Source organism: Anastrepha ludens, chromosome 6 (genome assembly GCF_028408465.1).
Source record: "Anastrepha ludens isolate Willacy chromosome 6, idAnaLude1.1, whole genome shotgun sequence".
Classification (NCBI taxonomy): domain Eukaryota; kingdom Metazoa; phylum Arthropoda; class Insecta; order Diptera; family Tephritidae; genus Anastrepha; species Anastrepha ludens.
Genome location: NC_071502.1, coordinates 41657065 through 41673385, shown reverse-complemented (window position 1 = coordinate 41673385; position 16321 = coordinate 41657065). Strand labels below are relative to the sequence as shown.

The 16321-nt window shown below is 36.6% G+C and overlaps 1 protein-coding gene and 1 pseudogene across 2 annotated transcripts; both read left to right on the top strand.

The window, feature by feature from the left end:
• The first annotated feature begins 2820 nt into the window (after positions 1-2820).
• LOC128867378 (protein arginine N-methyltransferase 5-like) lies at positions 2821-5568 on the top strand (annotated as a pseudogene).
• A 4692-nt stretch (positions 5569-10260) lies between these two features.
• On the top strand, positions 10261-13160 carry LOC128867343 (protein arginine N-methyltransferase 5-like). 2 transcript variants are annotated; one of them, XM_054108493.1, is made up of 6 exons: positions 10261-10359; positions 10972-11201; positions 11263-11428; positions 11495-11657; positions 11713-12260; positions 12327-13160. In XM_054108493.1, the coding sequence occupies exons 2-6, from the start codon at positions 11005-11007 to the stop codon at positions 12480-12482; spliced, it is 1230 nt and encodes a 409-aa protein (XP_053964468.1). In that variant the 5' UTR covers positions 10261-10359; positions 10972-11004; the 3' UTR covers positions 12483-13160. The 2 variants fall into 2 exon arrangements, with proteins under 2 accessions (XP_053964468.1, XP_053964467.1); XM_054108492.1 differs by lacking the exon at positions 10261-10359 and adding an exon at positions 10409-10553.
• The last annotated feature ends 3161 nt before the right edge of the window (positions 13161-16321 follow it).

Here is a 16321-nt window from a genome sequence, read left to right as displayed (position 1 = left end):
TCTATGTCTCAATAAGGATTGATGACCGGAAGAAACGATTACACCTCTATGGTTTCAATTCGCATTCAATAAATTCAAAGGCTTTTTAAAATGTGTAAAAAGGTTTTCAATCTTAAGAAGAGTTGAGAGAGGGGCATTTAATATTTTTGCATAGCCTTAAATGGAGCCAAAAATTAAATTTGCACTTTCAAATTATCAAATTTTATAAGAGTAAAAAACTTTTCATTAGCACTAAAATCTTTTCAGAGTGGCCTTTTTTAAACTTCTTTTGTATAATAATACAGTTTTTTTTCAACTTAAGTCTCGGTAGCCTTAAATTAAAAACAAAAAGAAACAAACACCAAACTTAAAAATTGTCGCATTTTCGGTATAAAAAATTTATTGAGAAGAGCAAATGGTTGGCAATACTGCACAACTCTGCAAACGTGACGTCACGTACGCTCTGATGGGCGCAATCTTCTTTCTATCATTCTTGGTTTGTGCCTTACGACAGTAGCTCTCCAATGAATGTTTGGAAATGTGGATCGATGGAATAATAATCAAGTTACGCCATCTGTTGTAAAACCGCACGAACTTATTCATAGTCCTATAAGTACACTTGTGCTCACATAATTAAATAACTTTGTCTATGCAGTATTTTTCATGCAAAATTTGTTTCGCATTTTTTTGTAAAGATTTAGTTGATTGTAGAAAAAAAGTTATAAAAAAAAGTTCCAAACTTTAACTTTTTTGCGAAATTTTAAAAATTTCAAAGAATTGTCCTCAAAAATGTCAACTTTTTAATCAGAATTTGCAGATAGCAACTTTTTATGTACGAGCATGAAGTGTTGTAGAATTAGTTTGATCGCTCTTCTACAAATCTCTTGGATTCATTGATGAATCTTAAGAGATCCGGAAGAGGGAGAGTATGAACTTTATCCATACTCAGTACATCGCAGCCCAATATTCTAAGTCTGATTCTGGAAAACGCCGGACAGCTACAGAGAAAATGCTCTGCAGTGTCATCTTCCTCAAGACAGGATAGGCATATCGGGCTGTTGACGACCCCCATGGCAGCCATATGCTGACCACAGGCGTTGTGCCATGTGATTACACCCACCAGTACTCTCAGGTCCTTTCTGCTGAGTTTTAGGAGAAAGGTCGCTATTTTCCTGGTTGGTTCTTTCACAAAGCAGTTGGCTACTCTGCACGAGTTCAACCCAGAGCAACGGCCTCGATGGGTAGACGACGTCATGAAGTCGTCAATCCATAGTTGAATCGATGCGGAATTGACACCTAGAAAGGGTTCAGGGCCTAGTGGCATACTTGAAGAGCCTTCATTAGCCAGTTTATCAGCTAACTCGTTCCCTGTAATACCACAATGACCAGGCACCCAAATAAGACTAACTTTGTTGTGTTTTGCAACACTGTTCAGTTTTGTCTTACATGCACCGACTAACTTCGAAGAGCACCGTGGGCTAGCAAGGGCTTTCACTATCACTACAAATTCCAATACTACTACTCTGCCACTTTTTCTCAATTAGCCAGTATGCCACATTCAAGATGGCAAAGACTTTCGTAAGGAATAACGTGTGCATCTGTCCTGTGGCATAGGAGTACTTAGTGTCTTCGTCTAACTACCATCCATGTCCGCTACCATCACTGGTTTTGGATCCGTCGGTGTAGAAAGTGTGCTAATATCCCGTTAATAGGTTCTCTGAACTTAACCATTGATCTCTGTCTGGGATCAAAACATCGTACTTTCAACCGAAGCTAACGAAAGGCACCCGATTTTCCACTGGCATCGAGAACTCGAGAACAGTGTCCCGCTCCGACAACTGGTGGTATATCTGACAGGGGCCAGTGCTTTCTTCATTTCCCCATACTCCGTTTAACTTGAGCCTTCACGCCGCCCTCATCGTTTCCTTTCGAATTTGAGGGCCTAGAGGTTTCAAGTTCAGAATGGCATTAAGAGCACCACCAGATGCCAGATGTAGTACTCATAGCACTTGTGATACCCAAGCACACACTTCTCTGTAGCCTGTTTAAGGGTTTTACTCTGGAATTAACCATTGTAGCCTTCCACCATACTACAGAGGCATATGTAATATTTGGTCTAATCAGGGTGATGTACAACCAGAGTACTATCGCCGGTCTTAGACCCCATGTCTTGCCAAAAGATCTCATACACCACCAGAAAACTTTTAGTGTGCGAGAGACCTTCTGCTCGATGTGCTTCTTCTAGGTAAGCTTACTATCTAGGATTACTCCTAAGTATTTAACCTCAGAAGACAGTTTCAGTGTTACCCCTTTCAAAGTGGGTAGTAAAAGGCCTTCCATATTGCGTCCCCTACTAGTGAAAAGCATTAAGGTACTTTTTATAGGACTCACCGAAAGACCATGCAATTCGCATCAACGCTCAATCTTATTTAGAGCTACCTGCATTTTATTACAAATAGCTTCAAGTGATCGTCCTGAGATTAATACGCCCACATCTTCTGCGAAGGCTTGGAGTTGTTTACTTAAATATTAAAATACTCGCCATTAAACAAAAAATGTCATCATTTCATGACGAGTACACGCGACATAAACACTTGCAAAAGCATAGTTAAACCAAGGCTGTGTTCGTAAATGCAACATGACTTGCAGCATAAGCATCAGTGGCAACACTGCAAGTTTGACATTTGATACTTCTTATACAATTTTTGACAATTTGCAAATACGTTTGTTTGCATTTTTGAACGCGTATAATACTAAAATGGAAATTTTGCTGAATCTAACACTAGACGAAATTTGTGAGCAAAGAAAAGATAAATTTTCTTTAAATTTAAGAAAAAGAAGGCTATTGAAGTCAGAGAAAAATGTTTAGTACAAATGCTTGTCTTTAAAAAGAAAAATACCTAAAAACAAATCGTTTCTTAAAACAATAAAGTCGTTTCCCGAGGACCTTTTCTATTCCCATTTCCGAATGAATTGGGCCACTTTTAAAGTAAGGTTTTATAAGTTTTATGAAAATTAATAATTTATAGGGCTGAGCTTTCCTTTTCTACCACGATATATTTGGTTATAATGTCTAAGTGCGTGGACCGAATTTAAAAATTATAACACGCAAATGTAGTCACTATATCAGCCTTTTGATTTATATTCTTTTTATAAATTAAAATTAAGAATTACAAGCAATATTTAACGTTAAAAATGCATCTTTTTTTTTATAAGCTTGAAAAAATGCCCCATTACAGAGGCTTATTTCACTTAAATACAAACACAGAAAAGTAACAAAATCACTTATAAAGATTCTTTATTACATTAAGATTCGATTTAAAGCTATTTTTACTAAATAATAGTCCAAATTCTATTAAAATTCTATTATTACAAATGTTCTTCTAACCGTTTGTAATGCCGTGCAGAATAAATTTGAGGAGCGAACTGTCAAACGAACGATGAGAGAGAGAAGAACAAAGGGAAATAAGAAAAACCCAGTGCTACCAAAAGCTTGGCAGGAGATTTTATCTTATTTTATGCGTGCACGCATAAATATAATTATCTCTTCGGATGTGCATGACGGCAGCCTGAAACTCTATGCCGAATATATGATGCGTTTCCAGGATATTAACAGTGACATGCACGAACTGTTGGCGTAAGTCTTTGAGTAGGCCATATTTAAATAATTTATGTAAGCAGCTTATATTTATTTACAGTTTCGAAGATGTGTTGGAAGAGCCGCTGCAACCATTGTACGATAACTTGGATTGTTACACTTATGAGGTCTTCGAAAAGGATCCTGCCAAATATAAGCTTTATCAAGAGGCCATTGAACAAGCACTTTTGGACCGTGTTGCTGAAAAAGACAAGGAAAAGAAATTGGTATTTTTTATTTATTTCTGTCATCAAATCAAAAGCGTTGACTTATAATAAACGTTATCACCTACAGACCGTTATAATGGTGTTAGGGGCAGGTCGAGGTCCACTTGTACGTTCAGCGCTAAATGCCGCAGAAAACACCGGGCGTAAAGTGCGCGTCTACATTATCGAGAAAAATCCCAACGCTATACGCACACTGAATGCTATTGCTAAAAAATTGTGGTACAAGAAAGGTACACCATTATTAATATTATATAAATTTAAATTACATCCTTTAATCATCGACAGATGTGCATATATTCTCTAAGGATATGCGCGAATTCTCACCACCTGAACCAGCCGATATTCTAGTCTCTGAGCTATTGGGCTCATTTGGTGATAATGAACTTTCACCAGAATGCTTGGATTGTGCACAAAAACTACTAAAATCCGATGGCATAAGCATTCCCTGCAAGTCTACCTCCTATATCAATCCAATAATGTCTTCCAAGCTGCTTAATGGTGTGCGTCAAGTGCTGCGTCACGAGACATTTGGTCGGCAAAAGCAGGCCACTTATCATACACATGCAGAGAGTGGCTTTGTTGTGCTACTCAAAAATATATACAATATTGGCTTGCCACAATCTTTGTTCGAATTTGTACATCCTAACCCTCAAAGTCCAATTGATAATAGTCGCTATAAAACATTGCGCTTCGAAGTGGAATTGGATTGTGTGCTTACGGGTATAGCGGGCTACGGTGCTTTATAAGGATATTAAGCTGAGCATTAACCCACAAACGCACACGCCAGGCATGTTCTCTTGGTTTCCGATGTACTTTCCGTTCACGGTAATATTTTTTTGAAATCTTTATACATTTGAGTGTTGTCAAATTAAGTATCATATAATTTTACAGGAACCAATGGACGTAAAAAAAGGTCAAACTATTGAAATTCACTTTTGGCGTTGCGTTACAAAACAAAAAATTTGGTATGAATGGTGTTTGGCTGCGCCACTCCGCACCCATATACACAATCATGGTGGACGCTCGTGTCCCATCTACTGTACATAAGCATAAAGACGTACGTTGCATACGTTTATAAATATTCTATACAAAAATTAGAAATATAAAATTCGTTCACCGAAAAACTTGACAAATTTAAAATGATTAATAATTTGCTAAATTCTGTTAAGGGATTAATAAATAAGTGTCTATTATTTCGCTATGACTTTAATAATTGAATCAGAAACACTTTGTAACCGATTTCTTTAAGAATCCGAAATGTATGTATGTTGTATTATAAACCAAATATTTTTATATGATATTAAAAACATTGAATAGGAAATGGCTAATTTTTTCTTAATAGCATAAAAGTTACTCTACAAATTTGGCTGTTTATAGTGCAAAAATAAGCTTTTATTTACAGATATTTATATATATTTTCGTTTTTGAATTAATTTATGTACTTTATTTTTTGCATTGTTTTGACTATAACTTTTTTTAGAAAGCACAAACTTTAGTTCATGCAGCATATTTTATTAAACATTTTTACCCCGTTTTTCTATTGCATTATGAATAAAGCCAAGATTTTTTCAGAGCTATTAATGGAATAAAAAGTTATTAAAAACATCATTCGACAATATCATATGCTAGAAATGTGAAATAATAAGACACAAACATTGTAAAACAAATGCTTAATTTCCTCATTTAAATTTAATAAAAATAAAATCACACTTAATGCAAAAATAATAGCAGTGTGTTATCCATTTCATTACGCATCACGAGGAGTAATCAGTTTGAGGACCGTCACACAAGGCGAATTCTCCGAAAGTTTTGCTGTTACGATACTCGATATTAATATAATATATAGGACTATGAATAAGTTCGTGCGGTTTTTTTTCGAAATTTGAAACTTTATTGACGTAAAATGGTTACAAATTTAATATTCAAAATATTGTCCATCGCTTACTACTACTTTTTCCCATCTTTCTGGCAATTCACGGATTCCCTTTGTGAAAAATTCGGTCGGTTTTGCCGCAATCCACGAATCGATCCATTTTTTGACTTCATCGTAATTACGGAAGTGCTGGTCAGCCAGGCCATGTTGCATCGATCGGAAGAGATAGTAATAGGATGGCGCAAGGTCTGGACTATACGGCGGGTGGGGTAGGACATCCCATTTGAGCGTTTCTAAGTATGTTTTGACCGCTTGTGCAACATGTGGCCGAGCATTGTCATGTTGCAAAATAACTTTGTCGTGTCTATCGGCGTATTGCGGCCGTTTTTCTAGCAGTGCTCGGCTCAAACGCATCAATTGTCGTCGGTAGACATCCCCCGTAATCGTTTCATTCGGTTTCAGTAGCTCATAATACACAACACCCAGCTGGTCCCACCAGATACACAGCATAACCTTCAGGCCATGAATATTCTGCGCCGACGTCGATGTTGAAGCATGGCCAGGGTATTCATACGTTGCCCGACGTTTTGGATTGTCGTAATGGACCCACTTTTCACCGCCAGTCACAATTCGATGCAAAAAACCCTTTCTTTTGTGCCGTTGAAGCAGTTGTTCGCATGCCATAAAACGGCGTTCAACGTCTCTTGGCTTCAATTCATACGGCACCCAATGGCCTACCTTTCGGATCATTCCCATGGCTTTTAAACGTTTGGAAATGGTTGATTGATCAACTCCCAAAGTTTTTGCAACCTCTTCTTGCGTTTGAGCCGGATCTTGATCGAGCAATTCCTCCAATTCGGTATCCATGAACTTTGGCGGCGCACCCTCGCGTTCTTCGTCTTCCAAGCCAAAATCACCACTTTTAAAGCGTGCAAACCACTTCTGGCACGTTCGCTCAGATAGAGCATGCTCACCATAAACTTCCACCAAGATACGATGACTTTCGGCTGCTTTTTTCTTCATATTAAAATAATGAAGAAGAATTCCCCGCAAAAACACATTATTTGGCACGAAATTCGACATTTTCAAGTGTGGTAAAAATATTGTTGTTTACGCTTCAAATAAAAAACTTATACTGACGTTTGTGCCCATGATGCAAAGAATAATGAGATGGCGCCCATCGTGGTCCCGTTACTTTGCGCTCAGTGAATTTGACAACTAGGTACGTGATTTTAGCTCCAGTATGGCCAGATTACCATTTTCGTAACTTGATTTAGCATTTTTTTTTGTTATTTTTATTATTTTTTGTCTCGGAGGTTTAGCTCTTTCTTCATGACATTTTTCTAGCTGTTCTAATTAAAATGTCATGTTTATAATTTTGTAAAATATACATTTTTTAATAATTATTTAAATAATTCACTCAGTTTTATTTAGCTTTACTTTTTTTTTTACATCTGGTGGCATTGCCCGCGATTGCCGGTGTTGTGGGTGTTCTTCTGCTTTCGGCAGTCAAATCTCTCTCTCGCTACTGCAGAGTTGCCTAGCTTTGGATATAAAAACGCACTAAATGCCCATTTAAAGAAAATAAAACACGAAATTTTTATTGTGTTAAGTAAGAACTTTGTATGCGTGACAAATTGTCTGTAGAATGTGCGTTTTTTTTAAATAAATGTGTTATGCTTATGTACAATTTAATTTATGAGTTTTTTTTGTTAAGCGAAATTCTTTTGTTAAGGAAACGACTTTTTTGCTATATTTGAAGTTATGTAACTAGATAAGGTACTCTTTTTGTAAAAATGTCATTATGGTTTCTTTAGTATTTTCTGGTATTTTGTTGGTTATTTTTACTATGAATACACCTCTTGATGCTCTATGTCTCACTAAGGATTGATGACCGGAAGAAACGATTACACCTCTATGGTTTCAATTCGCATTCAATAAATTCAAAGGCTTTTTAAAATGTGTAAAAAGGTTTTCAATCTTAAGAAGAGTTGAGAGAGGGGCATTTAATATTTTTGCATAGCCTTAAATGGAGCCAAAAATTAAATTTGCACTTTCAAATTATCAAATTTTATAAGAGTAAAAAACTTTTCATTAGCACTAAAATCTTTTCAGAGTGGCCTTTTTTAAACTTCTTTTGTATAATAATACAGTTTTTTTTCAACTTAAGTCTCGGTAGCCTTAAATTAAAAACAAAAAGAAACAAACACCAAACTTAAAAATTGTCGCATTTTCGGTATAAAAAATTTATTGAGAAGAGCAAATGGTTGGCAATACTGCACAACTCTGCAAACGTGACGTCACGTACGCTCTGATGGGCGCAATCTTCTTTCTATCATTCTTGGTTTGTGCCTTACGACAGTAGCTCTCCAATGAATGTTTGGAAATGTGGATCGATGGAATAATAATCAAGTTACGCCATCTGTTGTAAAACCGCACGAACTTATTCATAGTCCTATAAGTACACTTGTGCTCACATAATTAAATAACTTTGTCTATGCAGTATTTTTCATGCAAAATTTGTTTCGCATTTTTTTGTAAAGATTTAGTTGATTGTAGAAAAAAAGTTATAAAAAAAAGTTCCAAACTTTAACTTTTTTGCGAAATTTTAAAAATTTCAAAGAATTGTCCTCAAAAATGTCAACTTTTTAATCAGAATTTGCAGATAGCAACTTTTTATGTACGAGCATGAAGTGTTGTAGAATTAGTTTGATCGCTCTTCTACAAATCTCTTGGATTCATTGATGAATCTTAAGAGATCCGGAAGAGGGAGAGTATGAACTTTATCCATACTCAGTACATCGCAGCCCAATATTCTAAGTCTGATTCTGGAAAACGCCGGACAGCTACAGAGAAAATGCTCTGCAGTGTCATCTTCCTCAAGACAGGATAGGCATATCGGGCTGTTGACGACCCCCATGGCAGCCATATGCTGACCACAGGCGTTGTGCCATGTGATTACACCCACCAGTACTCTCAGGTCCTTTCTGCTGAGTTTTAGGAGAAAGGTCGCTATTTTCCTGGTTGGTTCTTTCACAAAGCAGTTGGCTACTCTGCACGAGTTCAACCCAGAGCAACGGCCTCGATGGGTAGACGACGTCATGAAGTCGTCAATCCATAGTTGAATCGATGCGGAATTGACACCTAGAAAGGGTTCAGGGCCTAGTGGCATACTTGAAGAGCCTTCATTAGCCAGTTTATCAGCTAACTCGTTCCCTGTAATACCACAATGACCAGGCACCCAAATAAGACTAACTTTGTTGTGTTTTGCAACACTGTTCAGTTTTGTCTTACATGCACCGACTAACTTCGAAGAGCACCGTGGGCTAGCAAGGGCTTTCACTATCACTACAAATTCCAATACTACTACTCTGCCACTTTTTCTCAATTAGCCAGTATGCCACATTCAAGATGGCAAAGACTTTCGTAAGGAATAACGTGTGCATCTGTCCTGTGGCATAGGAGTACTTAGTGTCTTCGTCTAACTACCATCCATGTCCGCTACCATCACTGGTTTTGGATCCGTCGGTGTAGAAAGTGTGCTAATATCCCGTTAATAGGTTCTCTGAACTTAACCATTGATCTCTGTCTGGGATCAAAACATCGTACTTTCAACCGAAGCTAACGAAAGGCACCCGATTTTCCACTGGCATCGAGAACTCGAGAACAGTGTCCCGCTCCGACAACTGGTGGTATATCTGACAGGGGCCAGTGCTTTCTTCATTTCCCCATACTCCGTTTAACTTGAGCCTTCACGCCGCCCTCATCGTTTCCTTTCGAATTTGAGGACCTAGAGGTTTCAAGTTCAGAATGGCATTAAGAGCACCACCAGATGCCAGATGTAGTACTCATAGCACTTGTGATACCCAAGCACACACTTCTCTGTAGCCTGTTTAAGGGTTTTACTCTGGAATTAACCATTGTAGCCTTCCACCATACTACAGAGGCATATGTAATATTTGGTCTAATCAGGGTGATGTACAACCAGAGTACTATCGCCGGTCTTAGACCCCATGTCTTGCCAAAAGATCTCATACACCACCAGAAAACTTTTAGTGTGCGAGAGACCTTCTGCTCGATGTGCTTCTTCTAGGTAAGCTTACTATCTAGGATTACTCCTAAGTATTTAACCTCAGAAGACAGTTTCAGTGTTACCCCTTTCAAAGTGGGTAGTAAAAGGCCTTCCATATTGCGTCCCCTACTAGTGAAAAGCATTAAGGTACTTTTTATAGGACTCACCGAAAGACCATGCAATTCGCATCAACGCTCAATCTTATTTAGAGCTACCTGCATTTTATTACAAATAGCTTCAAGTGATCGTCCTGAGATTAATACGCCCACATCTTCTGCGAAGGCTTGGAGTTGTTTACTTAAATATTAAAATACTCGCCATTAAACAAAAAATGTCATCATTTCATGACGAGTACACGCGACATAAACACTTGCAAAAGCATAGTTAAACCAAGGCTGTGTTCGTAAATGCAACATGACTTGCAGCATAAGCATCAGTGGCAACACTGCAAGTTTGACATTTGATACTTCTTATACAATTTTTGACAATTTGCAAATACGTTTGTTTGCATTTTTGAACGCGTATAATACTAAAATGGAAATTTTGCTGAATCTAACACTAGACGAAATTTGTGAGCAAAGAAAAGATAAATTTTCTTTAAATTTAAGAAAAAGAAGGCTATTGAAGTCAGAGAAAAATGTTTAGTACAAATGCTTGTCTTTAAAAAGAAAAATACCTAAAAACAAATCGTTTCTTAAAACAATAAAGTCGTTTCCCGAGGACCTTTTCTATTCCCATTTCCGAATGAATTGGGCCACTTTTAAAGTAAGGTTTTATAAGTTTTATGAAAATTAATAATTTATAGGGCTGAGCTTTCCTTTTCTACCACGATATATTTGGTTATAATGTCTAAGTGCGTGGACCGAATTTAAAAATTATAACACGCAAATGTAGTCACTATATCAGCCTTTTGATTTATATTCTTTTTATAAATTAAAATTAAGAATTACAAGCAATATTTAACGTTAAAAATGCATCTTTTTTTTTATAAGCTTGAAAAAATGCCCCATTACAGAGGCTTATTTCACTTAAATACAAACACAGAAAAGTAACAAAATCACTTATAAAGATTCTTTATTACATTAAGATTCGATTTAAAGCTATTTTTACTAAATAATAGTCCAAATTCTATTAAAATTCTATTATTACAAATGTTCTTCTAACCGTTTGTAATGCCGTGCAGAATAAATTTGAGGAGCGAACTGTCAAACGAACGATGAGAGAGAGAAGAACAAAGGGAAATAAGAAAAACCCAGTGCTACCAAAAGCTTGGCAGGAGATTTTATCTTATTTTATGCGTGCACGCATAAATATAATTATCTCTTCGGATGTGCATGACGGCAGCCTGAAACTCTATGCCGAATATATGATGCGTTTCCAGGATATTAACAGTGACATGCACGAACTGTTGGCGTAAGTCTTTGAGTAGGCCATATTTAAATAATTTATGTAAGCAGCTTATATTTATTTACAGTTTCGAAGATGTGTTGGAAGAGCCGCTGCAACCATTGTACGATAACTTGGATTGTTACACTTATGAGGTCTTCGAAAAGGATCCTGCCAAATATAAGCTTTATCAAGAGGCCATTGAACAAGCACTTTTGGACCGTGTTGCTGAAAAAGACAAGGAAAAGAAATTGGTATTTTTTATTTATTTCTGTCATCAAATAAAAGCGTTGACTTATAATAAACGTTATCACCTACAGACCGTTATAATGGTGTTAGGGGCAGGTCGAGGTCCACTTGTACGTTCAGCGCTAAATGCCGCAGAAAACACCGGGCGTAAAGTGCGCGTCTACATTATCGAGAAAAATCCCAACGCTATACGCACACTGAATGCTATTGCTAAAAAATTGTGGTACAAGAAAGGTACACCATTATTAATATTATATAAATTTAAATTACATTCTTTAATCATCGACAGATGTGCATATATTCTCTAAGGATATGCGCGAATTCTCACCACCTGAACCAGCCGATATTCTAGTCTCTGAGCTATTGGGCTCATTTGGTGATAATGAACTTTCACCAGAATGCTTGGATTGTGCACAAAAACTACTAAAATCCGATGGCATAAGCATTCCCTGCAAGTCTACCTCCTATATCAATCCAATAATGTCTTCCAAGCTGCTTAATGGTGTGCGTCAAGTGCTGCGTCACGAGACATTTGGTCGGCAAAAGCAGGCCACTTATCATACACATGCAGAGAGTGGCTTTGTTGTGCTACTCAAAAATATATACAATATTGGCTTGCCACAATCTTTGTTCGAATTTGTACATCCTAACCCTCAAAGTCCAATTGATAATAGTCGCTATAAAACATTGCGCTTCGAAGTGGAATTGGATTGTGTGCTTACGGGTATAGCGGGCTACTTTGATACGGTGCTTTATAAGGATATTAAGCTGAGCATTAACCCACAAACGCACACGCCAGGCATGTTCTCTTGGTTTCCGATGTACTTTCCGTTCACGGTAATATTTTTTTGAAATCTTTATACATTTGAGTGTTGTCAAATTAAGTATCATATAATTTTACAGGAACCAATGGACGTAAAAAAAGGTCAAACTATTGAAATTCACTTTTGGCGTTGCGTTACAAAACAAAAAATTTGGTATGAATGGTGTTTGGCTGCGCCACTCCGCACCCATATACACAATCATGGTGGACGCTCGTGTCCCATCTACTGTACATAAGCATAAAGACGTACGTTGCATACGTTTATAAATATTCTATACAAAAATTAGAAATATAAAATTCGTTCACCGAAAAACTTGACAAATTTAAAATGATTAATAATTTGCTAAATTCTGTTAAGGGATTAATAAATAAGTGTCTATTATTTCGCTATGACTTTAATAATTGAATCAGAAACACTTTGTAACCGATTTCTTTAAGAATCCGAAATGTATGTATGTTGTATTATAAACCAAATATTTTTATATGATATTAAAAACATTGAATAGGAAATGGCTAATTTTTTCTTAATAGCATAAAAGTTACTCTACAAATTTGGCTGTTTATAGTGCAAAAATAAGCTTTTATTTACAGATATTTATATATATTTTCGTTTTTGAATTAATTTATGTACTTTATTTTTTGCATTGTTTTGACTATAACTTTTTTTAGAAAGCACAAACTTTAGTTCATGCAGCATATTTTATTAAACATTTTTACCCCGTTTTTCTATTGCATTATGAATAAAGCCAAGATTTTTTCAGAGCTATTAATGGAATAAAAAGTTATTAAAAACATCATTCGACAATATCATATGCTAGAAATGTGAAATAATAAGACACAAACATTGTAAAACAAATGCTTAATTTCCTCATTTAAATTTAATAAAAATAAAATCACACTTAATGCAAAAATAATAGCAGTGTGTTATCCATTTCATTACGCATCACGAGGAGTAATCAGTTTGAGGACCGTCACACAAGGCGAATTCTCCGAAAGTTTTGCTGTTACGATACTCGATATTAATATAATATATAGGACTATGAATAAGTTCGTGCGGTTTTTTTTCGAAATTTGAAACTTTATTGACGTAAAATGGTTACAAATTTAATATTCAAAATATTGTCCATCGCTTACTACTACTTTTTCCCATCTTTCTGGCAATTCACGGATTCCCTTTGTGAAAAATTCGGTCGGTTTTGCCGCAATCCACGAATCGATCCATTTTTTGACTTCATCGTAATTACGGAAGTGCTGGTCAGCCAGGCCATGTTGCATCGATCGGAAGAGATAGTAATAGGATGGCGCAAGGTCTGGACTATACGGCGGGTGGGGTAGGACATCCCATTTGAGCGTTTCTAAGTATGTTTTGACCGCTTGTGCAACATGTGGCCGAGCATTGTCATGTTGCAAAATAACTTTGTCGTGTCTATCGGCGTATTGCGGCCGTTTTTCTAGCAGTGCTCGGCTCAAACGCATCAATTGTCGTCGGTAGACATCCCCCGTAATCGTTTCATTCGGTTTCAGTAGCTCATAATACACAACACCCAGCTGGTCCCACCAGATACACAGCATAACCTTCAGGCCATGAATATTCTGCGCCGACGTCGATGTTGAAGCATGGCCAGGGTATTCATACGTTGCCCGACGTTTTGGATTGTCGTAATGGACCCACTTTTCACCGCCAGTCACAATTCGATGCAAAAAACCCTTTCTTTTGTGCCGTTGAAGCAGCTGTTCGCATGCCATAAAACGGCGTTCAACGTCTCTTGGCTTCAATTCATACGGCTCCCAATGGCCTACCTTTCGGATCATTCCCATGGCTTTTAAACGTTTGGAAATGGTTGATTGATCAACTCCCAAAGTTTTTGCAACCTCTTCTTGCGTTTGAGCCGGATCTTGATCGAGCAATTCCTCCAATTCGGTATCCATGAACTTTGGCGGCGCACCCTCGCGTTCTTCGTCTTCCAAGCCAAAATCACCACTTTTAAAGCGTGCAAACCACTTCTGGCACGTTCGCTCAGATAGAGCATGCTCACCATAAACTTCCACCAAGATACGATGACTTTCGGCTGCTTTTTTCTTCATATTAAAATAATGAAGAAGAATTCCCCGCAAAAACACATTATTTGGCACGAAATTCGACATTTTCAAGTGTGGTAAAAATATTGTTGTTTACGCTTCAAATAAAAAACTTATACTGACGTTTGTGCCCATGATGCAAAGAATAATGAGATGGCGCCCATCGTGGTCCCGTTACTTTGCGCTCAGTGAATTTGACAACTAGTTACGTGATTTTAGCTCCAGTATGGCCAGATTACCATTTTCGTAACTTGATTTAGCATTTTTTTTTGTTATTTTTATTATTTTTTGTCTCGGAGGTTTAGCTCTTTCTTCATGACATTTTTCTAGCTGTTCTAATTAAAATGTCATGTTTATAATTTTGTAAAATATACATTTTTTAATAATTATTTAAATAATTCACTCAGTTTTATTTAGCTTTACTTTTTTTTTTACATCTGGTGGCATTGCCCGCGATTGCCGGTGTTGTGGGTGTTCTTCTGCTTTCGGCAGTCAAATCTCTCTCTCGCTACTGCAGAGTTGCCTAGCTTTGGATATAAAAACGCACTAAATGCCCATTTAAAGAAAATAAAACACGAAATTTTTATTGTGTTAAGTAAGAACTTTGTATGCGTGACAAATTGTCTGTAGAATGTGCGTTTTTTTTAAATAAATGTGTTATGCTTATGTACAATTTAATTTATGAGTTTTTTTTGTTAAGCGAAATTCTTTTGTTAAGGAAACGACTTTTTTGCTATATTTGAAGTTATGTAACTAGATAAGGTACTCTTTTTGTAAAAATGTCATTATGGTTTCTTTAGTATTTTCTGGTATTTTGTTGGTTATTTTTACTATGAATACACCTCTTGATGCTCTATGTCTCACTAAGGATTGATGACCGGAAGAAACGATTACACCTCTATGGTTTCAATTCGCATTCAATAAATTCAAAGGCTTTTTAAAATGTGTAAAAAGGTTTTCAATCTTAAGAAGAGTTGAGAGAGGGGCATTTAATATTTTTGCATAGCCTTAAATGGAGCCAAAAATTAAATTTGCACTTTCAAATTATCAAATTTTATAAGAGTAAAAAACTTTTCATTAGCACTAAAATCTTTTCAGAGTGGCCTTTTTTAAACTTCTTTTGTATAATAATACAGTTTTTTTTCAACTTAAGTCTCGGTAGCCTTAAATTAAAAACAAAAAGAAACAAACACCAAACTTAAAAATTGTCGCATTTTCGGTATAAAAAATTTATTGAGAAGAGCAAATGGTTGGCAATACTGCACAACTCTGCAAACGTGACGTCACGTACGCTCTGATGGGCGCAATCTTCTTTCTATCATTCTTGGTTTGTGCCTTACGACAGTAGCTCTCCAATGAATGTTTGGAAATGTGGATCGATGGAATAATAATCAAGTTACGCCATCTGTTGTAAAACCGCACGAACTTATTCATAGTCCTATAAGTACACTTGTGCTCACATAATTAAATAACTTTGTCTATGCAGTATTTTTCATGCAAAATTTGTTTCGCATTTTTTTGTAAAGATTTAGTTGATTGTAGAAAAAAAGTTATAAAAAAAAGTTCCAAACTTTAACTTTTTTGCGAAATTTTAAAAATTTCAAAGAATTGTCCTCAAAAATGTCAACTTTTTAATCAGAATTTGCAGATAGCAACTTTTTATGTACGAGCATGAAGTGTTGTAGAATTAGTTTGATCGCTCTTCTACAAATCTCTTGGATTCATTGATGAATCTTAAGAGATCCGGAAGAGGGAGAGTATGAACTTTATCCATACTCAGTACATCGCAGCCCAATATTCTAAGTCTGATTCTGGAAAACGCCGGACAGCTACAGAGAAAATGCTCTGCAGTGTCATCTTCCTCAAGACAGGATAGGCATATCGGGCTGTTGACGACCCCCATGGCAGCCATATGCTGACCACAGGCGTTGTGCCATGTGATTACACCCACCAGTACTCTCAGGTCCTTTCTGCTGAGTTTTAGGAGAAAGGTCGC

Bases quoted from the DNA above. Each gene is read 5' to 3' on its own strand.
- LOC128867343 (XM_054108492.1), top strand. From the start codon at position 10,533: ATGAATTGGGCCACTTTTAAA. The intron at 11,202-11,262 runs GTAAGTCTTTGA...ATTTATTTACAG, and splicing joins GACATGCACGAACTGTTGGC to TTTCGAAGATGTGTTGGAAG. The intron at 11,429-11,494 runs GTATTTTTTATT...TATCACCTACAG, and splicing joins AAGACAAGGAAAAGAAATTG to ACCGTTATAATGGTGTTAGG.